At 42.4% G+C, this 23,944-nt stretch overlaps 1 protein-coding gene across 9 annotated transcripts in view; it reads left to right on the top strand.

The window, feature by feature from the left end:
- PTK2 (protein tyrosine kinase 2) overlaps positions 1–23,128 on the top strand; it is a 187,765-nt gene extending 164,637 nt beyond the window's left edge. For 6 of the 9 annotated variants that reach the window (XM_041479493.1, XM_041479495.1, XM_041479491.1 and 3 more), the window contains 11 exons: positions 999–1,110; positions 3,439–3,525; positions 4,795–4,932; positions 6,222–6,353; positions 13,116–13,178; positions 16,020–16,059; positions 16,704–16,810; positions 19,082–19,090; positions 20,331–20,486; positions 20,952–21,032; positions 21,871–23,128. In XM_041479493.1, the coding sequence (XP_041335427.1) occupies positions 999–1,110; positions 3,439–3,525; positions 4,795–4,932; positions 6,222–6,353; positions 13,116–13,178; positions 16,020–16,059; positions 16,704–16,810; positions 19,082–19,090; positions 20,331–20,486; positions 20,952–21,032; positions 21,871–22,080 (1,135 nt within the window). In that variant the 3' untranslated portion in view covers positions 22,081–23,128. The remainder of the gene's footprint in view (positions 1–998; positions 1,111–3,438; positions 3,526–4,794; positions 4,933–6,221; positions 6,354–13,115; positions 13,179–16,019; positions 16,060–16,703; positions 16,811–19,081; positions 19,091–20,330; positions 20,487–20,951; positions 21,033–21,870) is intronic. The other 3 variants (XM_041479492.1, XM_041479489.1, XM_041479487.1) reach the window with 1 other exon arrangement.
- Positions 23,129–23,944: the final 816 nt, after the last annotated feature.

The raw sequence follows: 23,944 nt of genomic DNA, 5'->3' as shown, positions 1-23,944 counted from the left end.
TGGGTGGTTATTTAGCAGACTGAACAGGAGATTATAAACTCAGAACTTAGCTTTGTTTCTGGAAACTCCTGAGTGATAAAGAAGCTGGAGTAGCTCCTCCACAGGATTGCCTTTCCCCTGGGGACAGTGATATGGAAATAATCTGCCCTGCTCACATCTCCAGACTGTCCGCGTAGCGTGCGGCTCCAAGGAATTGGCAGCTCCCTCTTTCAAAGCTTCTGAGTCTTTTTCAAATGGCAAATATCCAACATTAATAAGCCACATAGCAGAGCTGGGAGGAGGCTGGCTGTGGGGGCAGCAGGAGCACGTTCAGCTTCAAACAGGCTTTTTAATAGTCAGAACAGTGGTAAGTAGCAAACTGGTTTTACTACTGTCTTGTACTTTGTGAAAATGCAGCCTTTTGACCTGAATGCTTAGAAGCTGAGTGAATACTGTCAGATCTTTCTGTTTTGCTAAATTGCTTTGCTGAATGTGTTCCTGGTTAGGCTAAAACGTAAGAGCTGAAAAAGTATTTTTGACTGCTTTCTTTTAAAAAAGAAAAAAAAAAAAATCCCAGTGATCTGAAGCTCTTGAGTTTCAGTAAAGAACATTTTCGGTTTGTTTTGAACCTTTGCAGCAGTTCAGTAGAATATTTTCTTGTGAAGATTAAGCTTTCATGCAAGTAAGTGCTTGATTGATTGTCTTTGAGGACTTCTCTATGTAATTGCACATAAAAAGAACCGTTATGGAAAAAAAATTGTGTGTGAGATCAAGCACAGCTTTCTGAAAATTGATGCTGTTTTCATTGTTAAAAGCACCCTGGTAATCCTACAGAAATATTTCTTCCTGATACTGGTTTTCAGACACAAAACCAGTGTATGTAAAGTTTGGCTTTCAGTAATTTTATAGCATTTCAAGTTAAGTACTGTTTATTAATCTGAAAAATGCAAGAGCTGTGGGGAGAGGTTTGTTAGTCACTGAAACTGGAGTTTTGCTTGATTGCAATGTGTTTTCCTTAGTACAATACTGGAGGAAGAGAAGCTGCAGCAAGAAGAACGAATGAGAATGGAATCCAGGCGACAAGTCACGGTGTCCTGGGACTCAGGAGGATCAGATGAAGCTCCTCCCAAGGTAGCTAAGACTGCAAATTACATCTGTTTAACAAAAAACAAACAAACTTTCTTTTTATTCCATTTATTTCTTCAAAGCTTGCCCTGATGGGTTGGTTCAAACCACGGCATTTTGGCCAGTTCTGTCCCCATCTGGGAATTTTTGCCTGAAATGACCCAGCTCTGCTTGAACTGTGCTGAGAACTGATCTGGGCTGTGATACTGCTTTAAAGATTTTCTGTTGCTACTTGAAATTGTAAAAGAAACCCATAGCTGCCACAAAACTGTCTCCTGGCTTTTCCTTTTCCTTCTTGCTTGTAGCACTCCTGTAAATTGTTGGCTAATGAGCTCTCAGGCCAGCGTGAAGTTTATTTATAACACATTATTGACAGGACAGGAGTCAGCTAATTGCATTTTCCTTCTTCTGGACAGAAAGTGAGGGGTTTGTTTCCAAGGAACGTACGTGGTTTAGTTTCCACTTCATTTTCATTTCTGTCCTCTTTGGATGTCACTGATGGGTTCTGCAGCTGTGGGAGTCCAACCTCACCAGTTCCCTCTCGGTCTGCTTCCCCTCGGAGTTCTTTTTGCAATTTTTGTTGCTTGAAAGTTCGAGCCTGTATTTTGAAGAATTTAAATTTTGTGCACTCACCACTGTATTGTCTGTGTCCTGATAGCTTGTGGTGAATTCCTGAGCTCCCAGTTTCTGGGATAATAATTAATATTAATTATGATAATAATTCCAGGAGTACTTGTGTGGTGCCTTGTGCTGCACACATTCCCCAGTACTCATAGAAAGGCAACTTTTTCTTTTTGTTTTGGTTTGAAGGTAGGGGGAGGATTTGTTTGTCTGGGGATTTTGGGGTGTTTTTCTCTCCATTTCCAGGTTGTTGCCTGATAGATCAGATTTCTAAGCACAATTCTGCATTTTGGTACCTTGATGGCAAGCAGAAAATGTGGGAGTGGAATTGCTGCTTTCATTTCAGAGTTAGAAACAGCAAACAATCCATCAAGCTCTTTAGTCATCTGAGATGAATTAGCAGGGTTTGGTGTTTATCTAAACACACAATGTTCCAAGTTACAGAAGCAGATAAACTGCATAAATTGGACCAGTATAATGCTTAATTTGAAATGAGCACCTTTGTGTGTGATGTATGAACTGAAACACTTGACCAAAGGTGTGTTAAAAATGCAGTTAATTCTTCCGCTGGAGAGAATCTGTTTTGAGGGCTTGCCATGTCCTTGTAGAAATACACTGTATTTCTGATGCTGTTGTTGGTTAGGTTTTTTAATACATTTCTTTTGTGTGAAATATGGATGTGCTTAATGATGACATTGGAGCAAGTGGAATCTTGTATGTATGGGGTTTTAAGTGTCTCTTTAATTATTATCTAATTTTCTAATGTGACAACTGTTTTTTTTATTCTTTTGCTGATTCATTGTAAGCATTGCAGATTGTTGCAGGTCTTAAAACTCCTGCACATCCTCAAACAATTACCAGGTCTGACAATCCATGCTATGAAATCACTTGTATTTCACAGTGATATTTCTGTTAGAACCCTAAGACAGAAAACATCCTAGTCCAGAATGAGAATGAATTTTTTCATAAAGCAGTGGTAAATTCTGCAGTCTCCAGTTAATGTGGTTGCTAGAAGGACTGAGAGCCCTTTGCAGAATGAGGAAGTTTGGGGTTTTTTCCCTCTGTGGTTAATTTTTCTCCTCCTGAAATACCCAGCAATGCTGTTCCTTATTCAAAAAGAAACCCTTAACTATACCTTTGGAGATTCAGAATATGATCAAAAGCACTTTCCATGTTTGATGTAATTAGCTACACAGAAGTTAATCATCAGAACTAACTTTATGCCTCAGAATACCACATGGAAATAGCCATGCAAATAAATCCATTTGGTTTGTCTTAATTCTTACTGAAGCAAAAGAATTTACTTTTGGGAACAGTCACAAAAGCAGCAAATTAACAGCAGAAATTGGAAACAAGGCTGTATTGCACCTAGAAATTTGATTTAAGACTTAGGTTCTTAGATGATGTTCTCTCTAGAGTTGAACAGAACAGAGCAAGTCATTGAGTGCAAGCAATTAAATAAATACAAAGAGTTCTCAGAGCAAGAATTATTTATTGACATACCAAGCAAACAATTCAGCTGCATCCATTGCCAAGCAAAAATGGAGGAAAACTTAATTTTAGTTGTTTTAAAAGAGTGTTTGTAATTACAGAAAATCTGTTTTGGGGTTATTTTCAAGTTTGCCAAACCTGTAAATGTTTGTCTCACTGAAACATAATTTTCTGCTTAGTTGTGTGTATTTAATGATTCTAAAAATTCCTTTTTCTTTACAGCCCAGTAGACCTGGTTACCCCAGCCCCAGATCCAGTGAAGGGTTTTATCCAAGCCCACAGCATATGGTACAGCCAAATCATTATCAGGTATTACATTTAATGTTACACTTAATGCCATGCATGTTTTGGGTTTTTTTGGTGTTTTTTTCGTTTGTTTTTTGTTGTTTGTTTGGTGGTGTTTTTTTTTTTTGTTTTGTTTGTTTGGTTTTTTTTTTTTTTACAAATGTGGGTTCTGTATCCTAGATGCAGCTGGTGGGATTGATGTACTTCTTACATGGTTTATTTTAATTCAGTTCAGTTCTGAGTTTTGTTTTACATAGGAAAAAAACCCCAACTGAGCCTGGTAGGTTTACTCCAGATGGCAAATATTTCCACATCTGATGTGATGCTCAGATTCCTGAAACTGCAGCAAAACACATCAGACATTTCCATATTTATTGAGGGAATGTGGTGTTCATGTTGACAGTTGTGCTGAGCTGTGAAATCACTGGCTTTATAAAATGGCATCAACTGGGGGCCTTTCCTTGGAGTCATGGTATTTTATTTTCTGTGTCCTGATAGCGGCTGCCTTTAGCTCTACCACATTGTATACTCACAGGTTTTGCTTTTCTTCCTAAAACTGCTGAAGAAATTCAGAACAAAAGGTTGTCTTTAAAAGACTTTAAGCAATTTTAGGTTTGTTCAAGGCTACAACCATATTACAACTGTCTCAGTCAAGGGGATTTTTTCCATGAAGAGAGGGAGGTTTTTATTGATTTAATAAGTACTTCAGGCTCATTAAAACTACTTGGACTTTCCTGTGGAGAAGTTCCCAGGCCACTCAGCTCAGCACACTAATTACATGCTGCCACTCAAGCCTTAAGCCTGTGAGATACAGCAGGGGGTACATTTTTATGGGGCTCTGTAGGGTGATGTTTGCAGGCCCCTGTTAACTGGGACATGAGCTCTGCATGTGGAGCTCTTACGTATGTATCTATAGATTGAGTTTTGTTCTCAGAGGACTTTGATCTCCTTGCCTGCAGAGGTTAGAGCATGCTCTGATGCTGCTGGTTTGATAGGCACCATAAAATACTCATCCTTAAAAGCTGTATTTCTGTACTGTCGCAGTTATTCTAAAATAGTTATGTTATTATGAGCATCCTCAAAGACTTAACACAGAGGTGTCATATTTTGGATCAGCTTCCTTCTTCTGATGTTGCTTCCCCTTCCTCCTTTCAGTGACTGCTTGAATTGAGTCATTTGTCTGCTTTCATGTCTTGGAGGGAATGTTTCCATTATGGGGAAGCACAGGTCTTACTAATATCTCTGGTTTTTATCTTTTTTTCTTGCCCCTGTGGGGTTTTTTACCCCTTAAAGGTGTCTGGCTATCCTGGTTCTCATGGAATACCAGCCATGGCAGGCAGCATTTATCCTGGGCAGGCTTCTCTCCTGGATCAAGCAGATTCCTGGAACCATCGGCCTCAGGAAATATCGGTGTGGCAACCAAACATGGAGGTAGGAGATCTGACACATCTGCTACTATGTTCTGTACAGTTCAGTGCACTTTTTATTATTATAAATTGTATTACTTCTATTATTTAGGTAGATCTGTTACAGGAAAACTGAGTTTTTCTGGTGCTTTTAAAATTGCCTCACTGCAGTGGACTGGGAGTCAGGACTGAATTGTTTTTTAAACAAATCCTTCTGTGTGAGGCTGGGCATGAAGTGTCACTTCACATGAATTCTTGATGAAGTTGTTACTACTTATCTAACTGAGTGATAGCAAATATTTGGTGTTTGTTAAGAGAAGGCTTTACTGGAACTTAGTGCTGTTCACAGAGATGGGAACACTCATAAAAAAACCCTCTTGGGAGATACCCAGCACAGCTGAAGGATTGAGGCTTCTCTGTGACTTACCCAGAACAGAAAATGAAAGGATCTGAAGGATTGTTCCTGAGCTGAATTCCTTCTGGGTGCTCTCCAGCCTGTCATGATTGCACTGAGCTGCTGAGGACATCAAATTAATTCCCCCTTTAACCTTCTGTCTTTTTTTTTCTGTTCTCTGCTGTTGTACACTTTTTAATTCCATTTTTTCCTTCCACAAAGATTCAGTTTGTGCAGCTTCTGTCTTAAATTTTTTTTCTTCTCTAACCAGGTCTATTCCCTGTGTTCCTGATAAACATTTAAGTGGTCTCTGAAATACAGGGAACTTTGTTACCAAATTTCCATTGGCTTTTTAAAAAAATACTAATTTATGGACTATTTCCTAATGATTTCCAGGCAGCATTGGAGTATGGTATGTGGAGTATTTGTAAGCTTAAGACAGCCATAAATATTTGGTCAAAAATTCATTAAAAAATGTTTTTGTGACATGCTTTGCCACTGTTGGCTAACACTGAATAGTGTATTTGTTTTGATTTTAAAAAATGTATCTTGCAGCTTTTAACAACTGGATATTTACATTATTGCTCAAGACCAAGAAAACAAAATTCATAAGTCTGATTTTGTTGTCCAGCTTAAATGAAGTGCAATACAGGAAGTGACAATGTTGCTGAAAAACAGAACAGAATCTTTCAGATCTTTTTTGGTTGCAGTGACTAAGAGCAAGGCAGATAAAAACTTAAGGGTTGGAAGGAGTTTCCTCCACTGCTCTGCTTCAGCTTTTGAGGAGCTGAAGAAACTCTGCTTGAGTGCTGCTGAGAACTGACTTCTAAAAAAACTTTCCTTTTATAATCTCTGAGTTCTTGCACCTGTTCGTAGGAATTTTAAATAGTGAGACTGAGTAAAGTTCCTGTGGATTGTAGGATTCAGGCACTTTGGACATCCGGGGGATGAGCCAGGTTCTGCCCACACACCTCATGGAGGAGAGGTTGATACGACAGCAGCAGGAGATGGAGGAAGATCAGCGCTGGCTCGAAAAAGAAGAACGATTCCTGGTAATTCTTTGTTTCACAGAGCTTCTTAATTCCTCCTGATTCTTAGTTTTTGTATTGCAGCTGGTTAAAACTGGTCACTTCTGTGAAATGAGAAAATTTACAGGATACAGGACCCCAAAATGTGGGTTTGGAAACAGGTTTTAAAATAAGTGTTTGGCTAGTGAGAACTGTATTTCACATCTCTTGAACAGCTGTGGCTTTTGGTGAATCTCATTTTATCCAGTTGATTGTTTGTGTGGGGGAAGTTGTGGGTATAATTCTGTGCCCATCTGCAGGTTGCCTGTTTGTTCTTACACAGAACTCTACCCCTAAAGAAGATGTAACCATCAGCCATCTAAGGGTTGTGGCTGTGCTAAGAGTTGTACCCAACCTGTCCTAGAGGAATAAGGGCACATATTAGTGGGAAGAAATAAGAGAGAGCTCTGTGAGAAGGGGCAAAGCTCTGAACCTCACCACAAGCAGGAAGAAGAAATCATTGGTAATGGGATGTTCTGATGCTGTTTCTCTGCAATTCCACAGTTCTTTGTTGTCAGTGCCACTGGTGTATGTTTTTCTGGTACAGCTCTGGCTTCCCACTTGTCTAAATTCAAGTTGAGTGTTAAATTTCTCCTGCTTGAGGCTGATGCTGCAGATGGAGTAGAAGGTGGGAGTAGAATGTCACCAGGAGCCTGTGGGTGCCTGAGGGTCACAGGACAGGGACAATGGACAGTGCTGTGTGTGGGTTGTGACAGACAGCAGCCCTGTGCTTGGCCTTAGGCACATTTCAAGGAATGTGTCAGTTTGGAAATCTCCTGTGTTGGAGCTGCTGGTAGATGCCTCCATGTCCAGGACATTTTCTAGCTGAGATCCACATTGTGCCTGAGCTAAGTAGTGACTTTTGATTAATGGGTGTTGAAACTGGTTTCCTTCTAAGTCCCCTTGGGAATTTGCAGTTTCCCATTGGGATGATAGCAAACAAGCCACTGTGCCCCGATTGCTTGGTCTGAAGAAAGGGAGGGAAAAGGAAAATTTCTTCTCTAATTTAGGCATTAACTTTTCCAGTCTTGTGTGGCACCAGTTGCTTGTGACCTACACAACCCAGGAGGTCAGACTCATCCCACTGACAGATAAAACTTTAAAGATAGTAAAGAACTTTTTGTGGAATCAGCTTTCTGGGAATGAGGCATTGACATTGCAGGTGGTGGCAGTAGGTTGTATGGGAACTTTCTGCAGAAAACTTTCTGATTTTTTGTGTAGAATAAATGATGATTATTTGTAGTGTTTGTTGATGCAGTCTCTGGACCATTAGGGTGTTTATCATCCCCCAGATTGACATTGAGAAGGAACTTGCTGATTTTTCTTTTATCTGTAATACACTCACAGCATCTGTTTGGGAGAGATTTGCTGTGTTTCCATTTTGTGATAGTTTTGTTGTCAGAAGACACCATCTCTCTTGCATCTCTTCTGTTGAGGAATTAGAATCCATAAGAGACTTCAATTCTTTTTCTTTCCACATTAATATTTTGACTGTACAGACTTTGAGGTTCACCCTTGGATGCCTATTACGAATTTATACTCCATTTTAGGAGCTAAATGAGCTGCTGGTAGCCACAGGGTGCCTTTGAGCCCATAGCAGGATGTGTGTCAGGAGAATATTCGGTTTATAGATAGGTGTTTCTTGGAAAAGGAATGTGGGTGAGATTCTAGGTTTAGCCCTGAGGAAGTGAAGATGTGGAAAAGTCATTGTGGGGAGTCACTCTTGGAAGCCTTACAGGTCTCCTGAAGGATATCTATCAGACATGAGAGTCCAGACGTGTGAAAATGAGTAATTTATTGAGGCATTAAGGCCATATAATGGTGTCCAGCATAGGAATAAGCCAGGTATTACACACACATGCTCCTTGGCCAGTGTTCTCTAGTGAGTGAGAATTGACATTTGTGCCCTGGGAAGAAGGGCCTCTCCTATATTCATTCCAGGTGATTTAGGGAGAAGAAATCTGGCCCTTCCTTGCCTGCTTTAGACAGGTTTCAAATAATATTTGTCCTTTTCAGCACAGAGAACAACAGAGTAGAGTCAGATTTTAATATTTAACTTACTTAACTATAATATTTAACTTTTGTAACCATTTATAGCGTTCTCAGTGTAAACTGTCTACTTCCAAAAACAGCTCTATTTACTCAATCCTCAGGCTCTACAGCACATCCCACTTGTACTACTGAGAGCTGGACTCACAGGGGGGCAACTGCAAATGATTTATTGTAAGACACTGCAACAAGATGAAAAATCCTCTGTGGGTTTCTGTTAGTACAATTTTTGTTTCCCCAGAGTAACACCAACTTGCTCATGACTTGAAATTTATTGCTGCTTCTGCAGGGAGAAAATACAACTCACAGCACATTGGTCCAGGGATAAACAGCACTGATGCTGCTGGAGGGGACTCCCCAGATGGGGAATTCAGTGCAGTGGCATTGAAATGGAAATGTGCTGGTCTTTGGGGATGTTGTTATCAGTGTAAGCAGTTTGCCTGAAACTGGTCCTTGGAGAACACGGGACTAGTTAGTACTTGAAAGCATAAAAATGTTGTTTCCAAGCTGCAGCCTTAATGTAATCCAAAATTCTGGAAATTCTGCTGTAAAAAGAGAAAACAAACAGGTCTCTCCTGGTGGGAAGCTCACAAACGAAAATAAATCCATTGTGTAAAAACTGAAGAGTAAAGAGGTGTTTGATTTTAAATTGTACCAAATACATTCATTGGAGAGTGAGGAGAGAATTGGTGAAGGGGTTGATTTTGGGGGGTCCAGGACTGACACTCCTGCCCAGCCCCTGACAGGGAGGGGAGGCAGCACTCCAGGTCTGCCAGCTTTAATGGACACTGATTAAAACTTGATTACATTTTCATGCTCTGTTGATAAATGTGCTGTGGAGATGAGCATCTCCAGGAAGGACAGAAATAGGTGAATTATTTTTGAGAAAGCTGAAATGGAGACACAAAACATAACTGCACCTAAAGATTGATGCAGATCACTGCAGGACACAATCTCTGTCCAGGGCACATTCAGGTAGAAGATGAAATGGCTGCACTACAAACAATCTAAAACAATCAAAAATTATCTCTGACCATTTTATACATCTCTTCTTTTAGGCCTATTTAATTGCCTGCTCCTTCCTTTATTTGGAGTTTCCACTTTGAACCTTTCTTTCTGGCTGTGCTGATGTTATGTACATTATTTTTAATCAGATAAATAAAGATATATATGTGCATGCCTGTTAGTAACTCCTCAGCAGACAGAAAGTTTTGTACTAAGAAATTTATAGACCCTTCTGGGATAGCTTAAGAAGAAATAACTCACATATTTTCCTTATCATGCTTGGGTTTGTTGTTTTCTTTTTCTGAAATTCCCACATAGCTGTGGTTTTTGTCCTATTTTGACACTGAGAACTGCAATTCAAGTCTAATTGATGTGAACTGTTGCTAAAATAAGATTCTAATTTTAAGCCTGAGAAAATCCCACCAAGACATTACAATTCAGCATGTCCTGAGAACTCCAAGGCTTACATATTCTTTTATTAGCAAGTAACCAGAAATACTGGAAATAAAGTGGATTATGTCCCACTTTGTCAACATACACATCCTGTCTGAAAATTCCTCTTGACATTTCCAAAGATTTCAGATAGTAGGCTTATTTATTTAAAAAAAAATCCATTTACTTTTGAAGGACTTCATTTTCTGCAAGATTTTAACAACATACAGTTCTTTCTGTGGTTTTTGGAAGTCCAGAGCCATGGCAGGGGCTGGGAAGATGGGAGGGTGTTCTCTGGGGCTGTGAAATGGAGTGTGAAGTACAGAACGGGTTTGGTGTTTGTTGACCTAGAGAATGTTGAATTAAACATATGAAGGATCTCAGAATTAAAAATTCGGCAATGCATTGCTGTCATTGCAGCACAAGGGGCTCAAAGCTCTTGCAACTGCAGAAGTGGAAGAATTGCTGCTGAATAATATTTTAAAATACAATGGGAGTTTGATCGTCAAAATCACCTTTACTGTACAATAATTTGCCTTCTGACATTTCCACGTCTACTCAGAAGAATAAATCAGAAAATCATTTAGTCAAATGGCAGTTGTTAGAATTTATTAGAATGTTAAAGTCAGTAAATATATAATTGGGACTTAACTCAGTCATGGGACATAAAAGTTGAACGTTTCTCTTTTGTTCCATGTGTTCCTGACTACCCAGGTTTTGATGGAGCTTTTGATGGAGAATGCTTGTGGAAGTTGAAAGAAGTTTCTGTCCTGCTAAATGATTTTTTCCTTATTTCTGAGGTGTAGCTGTGCAGGTCACAGGGGTGCAGCTGCTCAGGGTCCCTCACCTTTGCCATCACCCCCTGGCACTTGGGATCTGCAGTTTAGGATCATGTTCTTGGAGATGCCAGGGCAGCACCACAGCCGTGTTTGTGTGGAGGCCAAGTTAATAATCACCATTTTTGTGATACTTGATGAGCATTTGCAGCTTTTCTGTGCAGCAATTCCTGGGCTGTGGGTTGTGTGCTGTCCAAGTTGGGCTATCCTGGAGAGAACTCAACGTGCTGCAGGTTGGCTGCTGGTGGAGACTTGGGGAATGGAATTGTTGCTGTGACTTGGAGGCTTTGGATGCTGGAAGGAGGGACCTTCTTAGCAAGACAAAGAGAGGAGATGGGTTTTGTGTCTGCTAATTTAAGTTTTTGCTTATATCACTACGAAAAAAAGTCCTGTTACTTGGACTAGTGTGCATTTTTGTGCTTCTGACTCTTTTAAAATGCTCAATATTTCATTGTCTCTGGAGTCTGGTTTGAGGAACGTGTTCTAGATGGTCCAAGGGAAGGTGTTGGAATGAGATGATCGTTAACGTTCTTTCCAGTCCAAACCATTCTATGGTTTAAGGTGCATTTTTTGAGTAATAAATTGCTATAAGTGCAAAGAACATTAAAATATAAAATAAATTATAGTAATAAATATATTCTATAATGATAGAATATATAGTCTTTGGTTATTTCCAAAGAGTTTGGGCACTTTCCTGACTAGAAATGAACGTGAAACAATGGCAAATTGTGAGCATCAGTGTAGTAGAAATGTAGTTTGTCATATGCTTTATATGGATATTTAACAAGAATAGCTGTTTGATTTAGCTGAAGAATACAATGAGAATCATGACCTTACCTGTCGAGTGAAGTTTCAGACGTACTCAGATCAAATGAGACTTTAATCAGAAAAAATTCCTTTATCATAATAAGGAAATAAACTGGAGATGAGTCAGTGATAGGTTTCTTCTTGAAATTTGTCACAAATTCCTGGAAAAACATGAGGAGACCACTTGTGTCTCTTTCAGTTCTTCACGTTTAAGAGGGGGTTAAATATTTCCCTGTCTGATATGATTTTCTATTTTTAATCTACACATTCTTTCAGGCAGTGACTGTCTCTGGCTGTGCCTCACTCAGTCTGCAGAAGACTGAATGAAAATCCCAAATGTTGGCCCTTCTGACTGACTGGCAGCACAACTGGACTGTTTTTGATGACAGAAGATCAATATTAGTGTGTTTTTGCAGGTTCTTTCTGCCCTGCTGGTTTTTAGGGTCATTTAGTGGCATTTCTGAGTTGGAATTATTCTTACAGGAGGAAGGAATCTCAAATAGCTTTAAAACAAGAAAAAGATGTGTTTGTCCCCCTAAATTAAGTCTGAAAGAACATGTGGTCAGTTTAGTGACACTGTGTTTAGCTGCACCTACATTTCTCTAAATAAAAAATGTTATTTTTGTGTTGTGTGTGACCATTTTATCCCTTGAGCTATCAGTGACTCTTCATCCAGTCTCATAAGAGAGAGTCAGATAAATCTTGTTTTTAAGTGCCAGAATTGGTGCACAAGAAGCACACTGTAATTTTGCTGAACTTGTGTCTTCAGATCAGTATTAACTTCGGCTTCACATCCACTATTCCTTTGTCTTTCCATGTCATCAACATTGTCCTTGAAGAATAAATAAAACATACCTGGATTTGCTGGGGAGATAAGTGGGGTTTTCCTGTGCAGGGCCAGAAGTTGACTTAGTGGTTTTTGTGAGTCCCTTCCAACTTAGGATACTCTGTGAGAAAATGTTTATGTGTGAAAAAAAAACCCAATCAAAATCGGTGTGGTTTTATTTTTGCTTTTAGAAACAACCAAGCCCCAGGTTCCTGTATTGTGCTGAAAAGACATGAAATATAAATTTGTTTGCTGCTTGTATGGGAAGCAAAGGGCATCTGGATGGCTTTGCTGGCTGGCTGTATCCACATGGAGTGTTTAGAGAGCTCCAGTAATTGGCCCCATTTGCTTGGAGAGGGAGCCAAGTACATTTAAGCCATCCTGGGGCAGGAAGTGGGAATTAATGTGCAGCATTTCTCATCCTGTGGTTGGAATTTTGCTGTTGGGAAGCAAGCTTTTTTTTTCTTTTTCTTTTTTTTTTTTTTTCAGAAAAAAACCCCAAGTTTTGCTGCCTTTGAGAAAACTAAAATGCAGATTTTCCAGTGTTGTGTCAGGACAGTGGTACTTTGGATGTTTATTAGAGCATTTCATTCCTGTGCTGGGGGCGGGTGCTGGAGGAGCAGCCGAGGCTCCGGTGGCGGCAGCGGGGGCGCAGGGGCTGGAGTGAAATGACATCTGGATTTGTCAGTGTGCATTTTTAACAGGATTTTCCTGTCTTTCCACTGCCTCTAAGCCAAGGGCACATCACTGGGTAAGCAGAGCACAGAGTGAATCGTTGGATTTTTGTTTCAGAAACCCGACATGAGGCACTCCAGAGGCAGCATTGACCGGGAGGACGGAGGTCTCCAGGGCCCTGTAAGTGTGGGGGATCTTTTCCTCTCTACCAGCTCTTCCTCCAGTTTATGGTGGAACATGCTGTACACTGTCTTGGGGGTGGGAGATGATTTAAAGGTTTTGCTAAACGTTTCCACTATTACTACATGGTGGTAGAGCTTTCCAGGAGGCTCAGCTTCTGTGGGAACTGCAGCCACAGCAAAGCGGTTCCTGCGGCACTTTGGGAGATTTGGCATTTATTGGTTGTTTTTGTTTTTTTCGCCTTGAAGCTGTTCTTGAAACAAATATTAAAATGTTTCCACAAATATGTTACAACAATTTCCAAGTGCTCATGTACTGTAGAATTGGGCCTTTTATTTAAAAATGGGGATTGTTTTCTGCAAGTTCTGTCAACAGGAAGCACGATTAAAGTAACTTTTGCAGTTGTTTAAATATCTGAAGGGTTTTCTCACAAGGAATGTAAATGTTGCTGTTGTATTACCCAGAAATCTGTTTGGGGTAAATGATCCCCTATGAAACAATTGGAATAAACCCCAGAGCCATTCCTTTATTCCCAGACAGCAGCTGCAGCTCGGGTGTTCTTTCTTAGTGGCTTAACTCCTGTCTGTTTAACTAAAACCATCTCTTCAATTGTTGAATTGCCATTGGAATCTCTCGATCATCCTGTTGGAAAAGGGGGATTAGGCTAGGCACTGTCAATGGCACAAACTTGGTGCTTCATCCACTGTTTCTCTCCAGGAAAGTAGTGGACATTTTAAATTCATCCTCCTGTTTCATTTGGGATGCAGTTGTAAACTCCTGCTTTGGCTTCAGCATTTCTTCACTTTTTAAGAATTCAGGAATTCTTCCTGCATTTGCAGCCAAGACAGTCATGAATTAGTGTATCAGTGACACACTGCAGCACGGTCTCTGGAGACATTCATGTCTGGAAGCTCTTAAGATTTTTTCCATGAATTTGGAGAAGATTCTAGTTACTGTTAGGCCTTGGCTGTTGTTGCATCTTTATGTAAGCTCAAGAAATGTGTTGCTGCATTTTGTGCTGCTCGTGAAGATGCTTTGAGATGCCCAGGAGATTTTCAGGTCATGTCACAGGTTACAGATTCCAAACTGTTTCAAGTCCTGTCTGTCCACATGAGGTGGTCCAATATCACACCCCATTTGAAAGAGTGTGAAGAAAACACTTCATGGTCATTGAAAAAATGGGTTTTAAAGGAGACTCTAATTCATGGTAACTACATTTCTAGTCACAGAATTCAATCTTGTAGTTCTCAGTAGAGTCAGAACATAACTCTGACTTAATTTGCAGTGGGAAATGCTTAATGCTGCTGTGAGTCAATTTGAGTTTCTGACTGAGAGGATGAGAAACTGGGCAGTGATACAAATGAGAAGTTACCACCCACATTTTGGCAGTTCCTGTCTGATCACATTCTTTTGACCTGTACTTTCAATACACAATTTTGTGGAAGCAAAAATGCAAGAATTGTTTTTGTGGGATACCATTCTTCTGCCTCTCTCTTGCTCTCTTTCTTTTCCCTTGGGGTTATCAGATTTGAAACATTTAGGTTAACAGCACAAATCAAAGGTAACGACATGATTCAATGCCTCTGCTTCATGTCCCTGTTTGTGAGGTGACCAACCTCACAGAGCAACAGACCAGTGTCATTTCTGGTTCTCCTGTTGTTGACATTTTTAAAAAGCCTTTCTTGTGGTGCTGTCCAGCTGAACTGCAGTCAAGCTTTGTCAGCACCAATTCTCTCCCTGCAGCTGCAAACAGCATCTCTGTAGAGATGCCACCTGTCCCTGTTTCCAAAGTCTGTACACTTCCATTGTCCACCTAAGTTCTAGAAGATCCCTGCTCTGCCAGGCCCTTTTCTGCCCTGCTTGCTTGATTTCCAGCACTCTGGAATTGTGCTCTTTAAAGATTGCTCTTAAAAATCAGCTGACATCCATGGACTCCAGTTCTTTCAAAAGCAGATTCCCAGGGGACCTCGCTATTTCCTGGAAAGCACCCAAAGTCCACTCTCTCCATAGCCAAGGTTTTGCTGGAATTTTTTCTCCTACCTCCAACAATTTGAAGTTCAGGTCCTTTGTGGATGCCATGACCGAGGCAGCCACTGCTCAGCACTGGCCCATGAGTCCCTCTCTGTTTATAAACAACAATTCCAGGAATCACCTTTCCCAGTCAGCTTCCTTACTACCTGAAGCACCAAGAAGTTACTTTCACAGGAATTTCCTGGACCTCTTTGTGTCCACTGCATGATATTTCCAGTTGAATTTTGGGAAGTTAAAATTACCCCTGAGGGCCAGGGCAGTTGACACAGAGATACTCCTTAAATACTTTATAAGAAATTCTTCCAAGTGGATGAGCAAATGGGCCTTGACTAAGAGCTTTTCAACAAAACCAAAAAGCAACCAGCTTTGAAGTGTGTTCCCATTACAGAACCGTTCAGCAGGAAGTTCTGGAGTCTCTTTGTTGTGTTGTCATTTCTCCTTCACCACCATGACCTCTACAGTTGGATCTGTGGACCCAGACTGAAAATGCCTGTGACTGTCTCACCACCTTTGAGTAATGAAGGATGAACTTCCTTACTTGAGTAAGGAAGGATGAACTGCAATGTGGAGGCCAGGGCTATTGTGAGCAGTACAAAATACATGCAAATTCTTTTATTGCTCTGTAAGTAATAGACCTGTAGTGAGGGACTGATGATGGTGAATTGGGATGTATTTTCAGCTGGTGGGAAATGTGCTGAGAGCTGGCTGCTCTTGGTGTTTGAGATTAAGATAGTGCTGATGAAAGATTTTGCAAGATATTGCAAGCACTGCAATAACTACTTTATATGTTTATTTTATTTTATTTTATAGGCTGGTAACCAGCACATATATCAGCCTGTGGGAAAACCAGGTAAGCAGTAAATGCAGATACTGACATTTTGAGTACTTGATTACAAGTCTTGTAGCAGCAGTAGTCAACAAAAGTTCATGGCAGTATTTCCATACAGAGTGGATTCAGTTCCAGGTACTACACATTGATGTTTGTGTCCTGTGTGTTCAGGGTCCTCATGCAGGCCCCAGACATGCAGTCAGCAAAGCCAAGGAAGTGTTTAGATCAACAAGCAGGAAATGTCTAGAGGAAGCTGAGTCAGAGTGGGAATTCACCCAGGGTGGAGTTCAGACATGTAAAACAGCAGTAGACACCTAAAATTGGGTTTCTCAGTCTCAAAAGTGAATCACACCATTTGCTGCTGGGAAGAAATGCAGTTTCCCAGATACACACAGCATGTTGGCATTCAGCTGTGGTACCAGGGATGACACCATCTCAGGGCTGAGGTAGCTGTGGTCAGAGCAGTAGCAGTTACCCCACAAAAGGAGTTTCAAATATTTAACTGAAACAATCCTGCTCTCATAAAGTGCAGCTCCCACAAACAGTGCATTTACTGCAGGACACCTAAAGATGTCCCATCTCTGGCAGAGAAGAGCACATACAGAAGGGTGCCAGGTGCATCTGACGCGTTGCTGCTCTAAAAACACAATTTTTTTGTCGAGCAGATCACGCAGCTCCGCCAAAGAAGCCTCCGCGCCCCGGAGCCCCCGGGCACCTGGGCAGCCTCGCCAGCCTCAACAGCCCCGTGGACAGCTACAACGAGGGAGTGAAGGTAGGGAAACACCCCCCAGGAAATGGAACATTACCAGGGCCACGTGAAATAGCCCCAGCCAGACAAACATGACAGCTCTGAGGTAGTTGGGTGTTCCTGAAGTAGAGACTGTGGAAAGCAAACGGGACCAAAGTTCATGAGTAAATAGTGTCATGGGGCAAACACGCTCTGGCAGCTCTCCAGGGGAGTGGGGAGGGAACTCAGGTTCTCCCTGGCTGTAATTTATTGTGCTCCTCACCTAGAACCTGCCCAGGTGAGCTTATTTCTAGTTTGAAATGATGAGGTGCCAAATGGACCCAGCTCCCTGTTGAGCAGGATGGAGCATGGCCAGGGATCCCAGTTACTCAGATGGTACCAAAGTCTCCTGTCCTTGGTCCCAGGAGGTGAGACCTCTCCTGCAGTGCTCAAAAAGCTCTTGCTGCAGCACCAGGGCTCCTCAAACCCTACCAGCTCTGGGGAGCAAGGGAAGAGGGGAAATGGGCTGTCTGATCTGGGAGTGAGATACTTCCTGATGTGTTATTTCATTTCTCATAAATAGCAATAAAGCCAAAACTGAAACTTGACAGTCTTGGCAGAGGTGCTCTTGCAGGGTGCAGTGTCCTGCCCCTGCTGCAATTGGTGTCCACAGAACTGCTCCTAAGGATGTCAGGCACTCCAAAATTATCCCTTTGTGTGCTGTTTCCTGCCTGTGGGACTCTGCCACCTTTCTAATCTCCAGGAAACAGCCCTGCCAGGCCTGTAGTAAAGAACAGGAATCCATGGTGTGGTGGCCACAGCAGTTGGGATGAGTGACCCTTATTTTAGGTGATTTAAGGGAAAACAGAAAAAGCCCAGTTCATCTGAACATGAAATTCAGAACCTGCCAGCAAGAGCAGTGTGTTCAGCACAACTTGATCCCAGCCGCTGCCAGCCTGTCTCACTCCTGCTCGTGTTCTGGGATTATTGGAATGTTTAAGAATCAGTGTAAATAGCTAGCAGTGGTGAATTTGAGCAGGATTATTTATTATAAACTGATGCCAGTGCTTTATGAGCTGCCAAGCCTCAGAAAACATAAAAAAGCAGTAACAGATGTGTTACTAAACTCGGCTTCTCTAAAATTTCCTTTCTAAATGCTGATGGTGGAACATGAAAAAATGTTTTTGAAATACAGATTTCTGACAACAAACAAACCTGAGCAGTCAGAGACATCAGTAGTGACAAGTGAACAGGATTTGTGTACTAAATAGCTCTTTGAGTAGGAAAGAAGGGCTGATTTTTTCTTCTGTCAAAATTTTCTTGGAATTGGATTGTTTTATACCCCTTGAAGAAAAATAGCCCATTACTTTTTGGCATAGCTTTGTTAATGGTTGCAGTCCTAAACTGAAGATGCTTCTAGGGTTCATTTCAGACTCCTTTTTCTGTACACCCAGTTCAGAGTCCCTTTTCAGGGAGAGCTCAGATGAAGAGGATTGGAATTTGCTGCCCTTGGGAGCCTTCAGGGCAGTCTCCAGAGAGCTCCTGGGTGAGGCAGAGTCAGCCAGTTCCACAAAGAAACTCAAAATTCTGCAGAATAGTGGTGTTGATATTGGGGTTAAATAAAGAGAAACCAAGGACTAAGAAATACGATGTCCATGGTCTTAAAAGGTTTGGGTCTGGAGTTCTAAGGGTTGGGAATCATCTGGAATGGGTTCTTGGTAGTTCCTGGCCATGGGATGAGTTCTTGTGAACAAGTCCTGCACAGTTAAATGGCCATGTGTTTCCCATCATGACTTACCTAAACAAAAAGTGTCAGAAAGATGAATACAAAATTTTCTTAAACGCATCAAGTCCTGGACTGTTTGTGCAGAGGGACCAGCAGCTCTGCTCTGTCCCTGTTTGTCCAGCGTTCCCAGGACAGGTTTCCCAGGCCCTTGCTCCACTCACCACTCTGCTGCTCGCCAGACTGGCTTGCTCCTGTCCAGCTTTGCATGATCTCCTGCCCGTGTTTGAGTCAGGAGGAAGCATGGGGTGCATGGCAAAGCCTTCCACTGCCCACAGGGGTGCACAGCAGCTGTTCTGTCACACAGGGCCCAGAGCTAACACGAGTGGCTGCCGGTTCTGGTGAGGATGTGTTTTCTTTGCAGGCTTTTTAACTGGTCTCTGATTGCTACACATGTTTTGGGTTTGTTTGGTTTTTTTCTGTTTTGGTTTTTTGGTTTTTTTTCCTGCTGAGTTTTATTAATATTGTTTTTCTTTTTTTCCCTTCTTTTGGTAAATTTCTTTAACCTCCCCCCACATTCTGCTCAACCATAGCCATGGAGGGTAAGCAGTGCGTGAGCGTGTGTGTACGTGCCCTATTCCAAAATGTCTTTGCATGTGACTTTGCCAAAAGACTATTTTAACTTCTTGATTGCTGAAACTGATTCGAATCACAGCCTTTCCCTGCTGATTGAGGCAATTACAGTGTTCTTTTTCCTAAGGTATTTTCTGATCAATGCACTAGATTGAATCTCTAATAGCTGTTGGTGTCCACTTAATGAAATGCTACAAAATGGAATCACCGTGTACTGAATCCTGCACTCCTTCCTTAGAGAAAGTCTCATCAAAGCATTCCATAGTTTCCTCAGGGCAGTGGTTCAGGGGCTTGCAGTGAAAAATTTCTGGAGCTGGGAGCAGGCCTGAGAGCCAGCAGTAACCCAGTGTAGGGAGCTGAAGCACCATGAACCATCTCAGATCCAGGAGGAAATCAGGAATTTTTAAACTTTCTGTTCACATTGAGTTGTTGCTTGGGCATCCCGTTGTAGGGAATAGCTGCAGGAAGCTGGGATGCTTGGTAGTTTTGCAGTTCTGAGATAATGAGGACCTTACAAAGTATGTTGGCAAAGTTTCTTTCATTTCAGACCTGGGATTAATTCAGTCTGTCTTGGATTGAACTCCAGACATATCTGACTTGTTGGAAGTTTTACTTGAGTAAAGACCACATGAGTTACAAGTTTTTTTGTGATCTCTTGGAAATCAACTGTCTAAAAGCATTCCATGTTTCCCTGGTGACACCATTTTTGTTAACCTGCTGTTAGATTTTCGCTAACAAAAGAATGATGTCATAGAATCATGGAATAGTTTGGCTTGGAAGGATGATCTCATTCCAGTTCTCTCTTTAACATATCAGTATGTTACTGTGTGCTCTGACATTATTTTGGAGCACAAAAAGCCCTTCTGGAACAGGGACCTGTTGCCCTCACAGTGGAACTTGAACCACTGAGACATGTTAAGTACTCAGTACTCTCATGCCTCAAATTATTTCCTTCTCTGTTGACTGTTACACTGGAATTTCTTCAGGGAAACCCTGGTAAAAGTTGCCCAGTGTCATTTCAGAGATCAGGTTCAGTCAGAAGAACTAAAAGAAACTTCCTTCAGTCCCAGCGTGCTCGGCCAGCTCAGGGCAGCAGCGGGGCCGGGCGGGGCTGTGGGAACTCGGGGAGCCGGAGCCCTTCCCGGCTGGGAAGCGGCCGAGCCCCATCTGCTGGGGACGGCAGGTCCAGCAGCCCCTCTCTGCTTGCAGATTCAGCCGCAGGAGATCAGCCCTCCTCCCACGGCCAACCTGGACCGCTCCAATGACAAAGTCTACGAGAACGTCACGGGGCTGGTGAAGGCGGTGATAGAAATGTCCAGTAAAATCCAGCCGGCCCCGCCCGAGGAGTACGTGCCCATGGTGAAGGTACGGGGGCAATGCCTAAAGTCAGGGTGCATTTCTACCCTGAATGAGGTCTTCAAGTGATGTAGGAGAAATTTTCTGGAAAGCTGGAAGTAGAAAAGCTGTTTGTGTTCATGGGGTGGGTGACTTGTGGTCAGATGTTGGAACTTTGGATTCCATGCCCAGTATTGTGGACAGCACTGCTTCATGCCCAGCTTGCCTGTGCTTGTCCAGGGTCCTGAGTAGTGTGCTGTCTTCTCCACATTTTCACTTTTTATGAGAAAAACTTGTTCTTAAGCCTTTGGCATGTTGTTTTGATGGTGATAGACATGACTGCAGGTGGGATTTTGAAGTGCCTTAGGCACGTTCCAACTCTCTCCTTATCCAGATGAGCAATTAAATGTATCCACTGCCTCTTGCACTCCTAAAATTCTCTCACTCATTTCTTCCAGGTCTTTGAAGTTTATTTCTTTAATCTTTTTTTCTTAGGAGGTTGGTTTGGCATTAAGAACTTTACTGGCAACAGTAGATGAGACCCTCCCAGTGCTCCCTGCAAGCACCCACAGAGAGGTAAGTGGAGCTCTGCTTACCTGGTGCTCAGCCACTGCCTTCCCAGTCAGCCTCAGCCCATTGGGACAGGTTTTGGTGCTCCCTTCTTGGCACAGGCACACCTTCTGGTTCCCTGAGCAGCCTGAACTCCTGGGTTATAATTCTGCATTAAATGAATTTCATTACAATTGCTGCATGAACTTAGGCTTGGTATTAGTGAGGATTCTTAAACTGGATATAGGTGTCACCCATAGGAAGGTGACATAAACCCCAGTATTCCACAGTAGGGAATCAGTTGAGGGTTAATTCTTAGTGCAGATGTCACCTGTCATTTGCTTGCACACCAGGTCATTGAAGAGGTAATTGAGCAGAGCTTGGTACACCTGGAAGGTTGTCTGTAGTTCTGGATGAGGAGTGACTGAGAGCTTTCAACGAAGTTCATAATTAAAACAGTTTTCCTCCAAAACCTTGAATGAGTGTGGTACAATGGTTCTGTAAGTGCCATCTCAGAGGTTCATGCTGACTTAGCCGTGTGCTTAAGTAACCTCTATCTGCCTTCTTGTTTCATTTTTTAGAACTGCTTCTATGCTTTGGAGCTGCTTCAGTAATAAAAAGAGTAAAGCTAACAAGAACCTGAAAACCCATTACAGGCTGTTCATGCCAAGTTGTGGTTTAAAATCCACTACTTGGGTCTTGGTGCTGTTTAACAGTGGGTGGCTCAGCAGGTGCCAAATTCCATCTGCTGCTCCCTGGGGTGCCCTCAGAAACAGCCCAGCTCAGGCAGGGGCTGTGGCTCTGGGGTATTGCTGTGAGTGCAGTGTTTCAAACCCCCAGGGCTGACGGGGTTGTCTCGTTGCAGATTGAGATGGCACAGAAGCTGCTGAACTCGGACCTGGCCGAGCTCATCAACAAGATGAAGCTGGCCCAGCAGTACGTCATGACCAGCCTGCAGCAGGAGTACAAGAAGCAAATGCTGACGGCTGCTCACGCCTTGGCTGTGGATGCCAAAAACCTGCTGGATGTCATCGATCAAGCCAGACTGAAAATCAGCCAGTCCAGACCGCACTAAGCACTGAGGGAGGAGCATCATCAGCCTCGGAGTTCTGCTTGCGACAGGATGTTCCTTCACCTTCCACCAGCAGTGAGGATTAACCCAGTGCAGTCCTGGCCTTCCAGCGCCTCTGGCTTCAGCAGACCTGACCGAGCCCTCGGGTTCTCTCATTGCAACAGTTTAACCAAGTCCCTCTGGTAGAGCCGAGCTGGGATTCAGGCAGGGCATTATCAGCAGATGAGGTTTGTACAGGAGCCCTCGGGCGCTCAGCTGGGGCACGGGGCAGGTCACTCCATCGCATGGGACACGCTTCGCACTGAGCTGCCACCATTGAGCTGCCACCGGGGCACGGTCTCGGAGCCAAAACTGTTGGAGCAGCAGATGGGAGAAAGATATTGTGAAGTGAAGAATTCGGGGAAACCTCAGGGCTGAGAATTCTTGCCCACAGTATATGAACTATCCAGACTGGAATTTTTTTTATTAGAACACTTACGTCGCAATATGCTAATCACGATTTACAGAGAAAGAATAAAAAGCTATATTTTCAAGACTTCAGTCATTTCAAGACAAACTAAAGCCCTCTTCATCTTCCTGCCTTTTACTTTTACGTGACTGTGTGAAGCATTTGTTTGGAAATAGCTGTAGGACACAACTGAACACTCGTCTTTTTCACCAGGATAACGTGCCAGTTCTTTTGTAGCAATGTTGTTTTCCTTGGAAGTGAAAATGCTGCTTTGTACCAGAGCAATTCAGAGCTGCATTTAGAGAAGATCTGTAACCATTCATGTCCCCCATTTTTATATAATTTATAAAGACAGATTAAAGCCATGATGACTATTTTAAACCCACTGTAGTTAACTAACCCATCCTTTTGTCTATCTTGCCTGGGAGGAGTTACAGTAGAGAATGTAATTAGATTTTCCTTGGTTTTCCAGTTATGCCATCTGTTCTGTTAAAATAAAAACCACACTCCCTTTTTGCTGTTGAGGGATATAAATTATTCTCAGGAAGAATATAATGAACTGTACAGTTACTTTGACCTATTAAAAAGGTGTTACCAGTGAAACTCTGACTCTTTATTTCATGTGTGTGCACTGCAAAAGAATTCTTCCCTGGGTACCTGTGTCTTCTTAAATAGAAATGAGTTGATAATACAAATACCTATCATCCTATCATAAAGTTGTTATATAACTGTAAAAGGTGGGACAGTGCAGAGTCCATCAGTGTTTTTGGAACAATCCCACTCCACATCTTTGGGATACCCTCTTCTACACCTGGAATTCTTTAATGCCTCAAATGTTTTGGAATACCCACTTGGAACACAGCCCTTACCTTGTTCAGCTGCTCTGGAAAAGTCCTGTTCACAAGTTATTTATGAAATTCATTTCTTTTAAGGAGCTCTTTTCCAGTGCAGTGTTACATCACCCCCACATCAGTTTTCTGGCCAGGTAAATACATGCTGTACCTTACACAACCTCAGCCCTCCACCTGAGAACTGCAGCCTTTCCCCCCTGTGAAAAACCTCTGGTGTTGCTGTGCCAGCTGCCCCTGCACAGGTGCCATGGGAGCTGCACTGCTGCTGTCACCAGAGGTGCCACAGCACCAGAGGCTGCAGCAGCAGCCCAGCCTCAGCCCTTCTGAACAGGACCCAATCCTGCAGCTCCAGGCTGTCACCACACCCCCTGCTCACTGGGATTTCATTCCTTCCTCTGTCCAGAGGCTCTGGGTGCCTTTTAGAGCTTTAACTGTTCTTGTGAAACACCCAAAAACTGACAGGGGAAGTCGTAAAGCCCCAGCTGAGCACTCATGACAGCAGTTTCAGGAGCTGCAGATAACTTGGTCATCCTCCACCCTCCACAAACATCCACCTGAGAGACACAAG

Source organism: Pyrgilauda ruficollis, unplaced genomic scaffold, assembly GCF_017590135.1.
Source record: "Pyrgilauda ruficollis isolate IOZ18807 unplaced genomic scaffold, ASM1759013v1 scaffold48, whole genome shotgun sequence".
Classification (NCBI taxonomy): Eukaryota; Metazoa; Chordata; class Aves; order Passeriformes; family Passeridae; genus Pyrgilauda; species Pyrgilauda ruficollis.
This window is presented reverse-complemented; position numbering and strand designations above follow the sequence as displayed.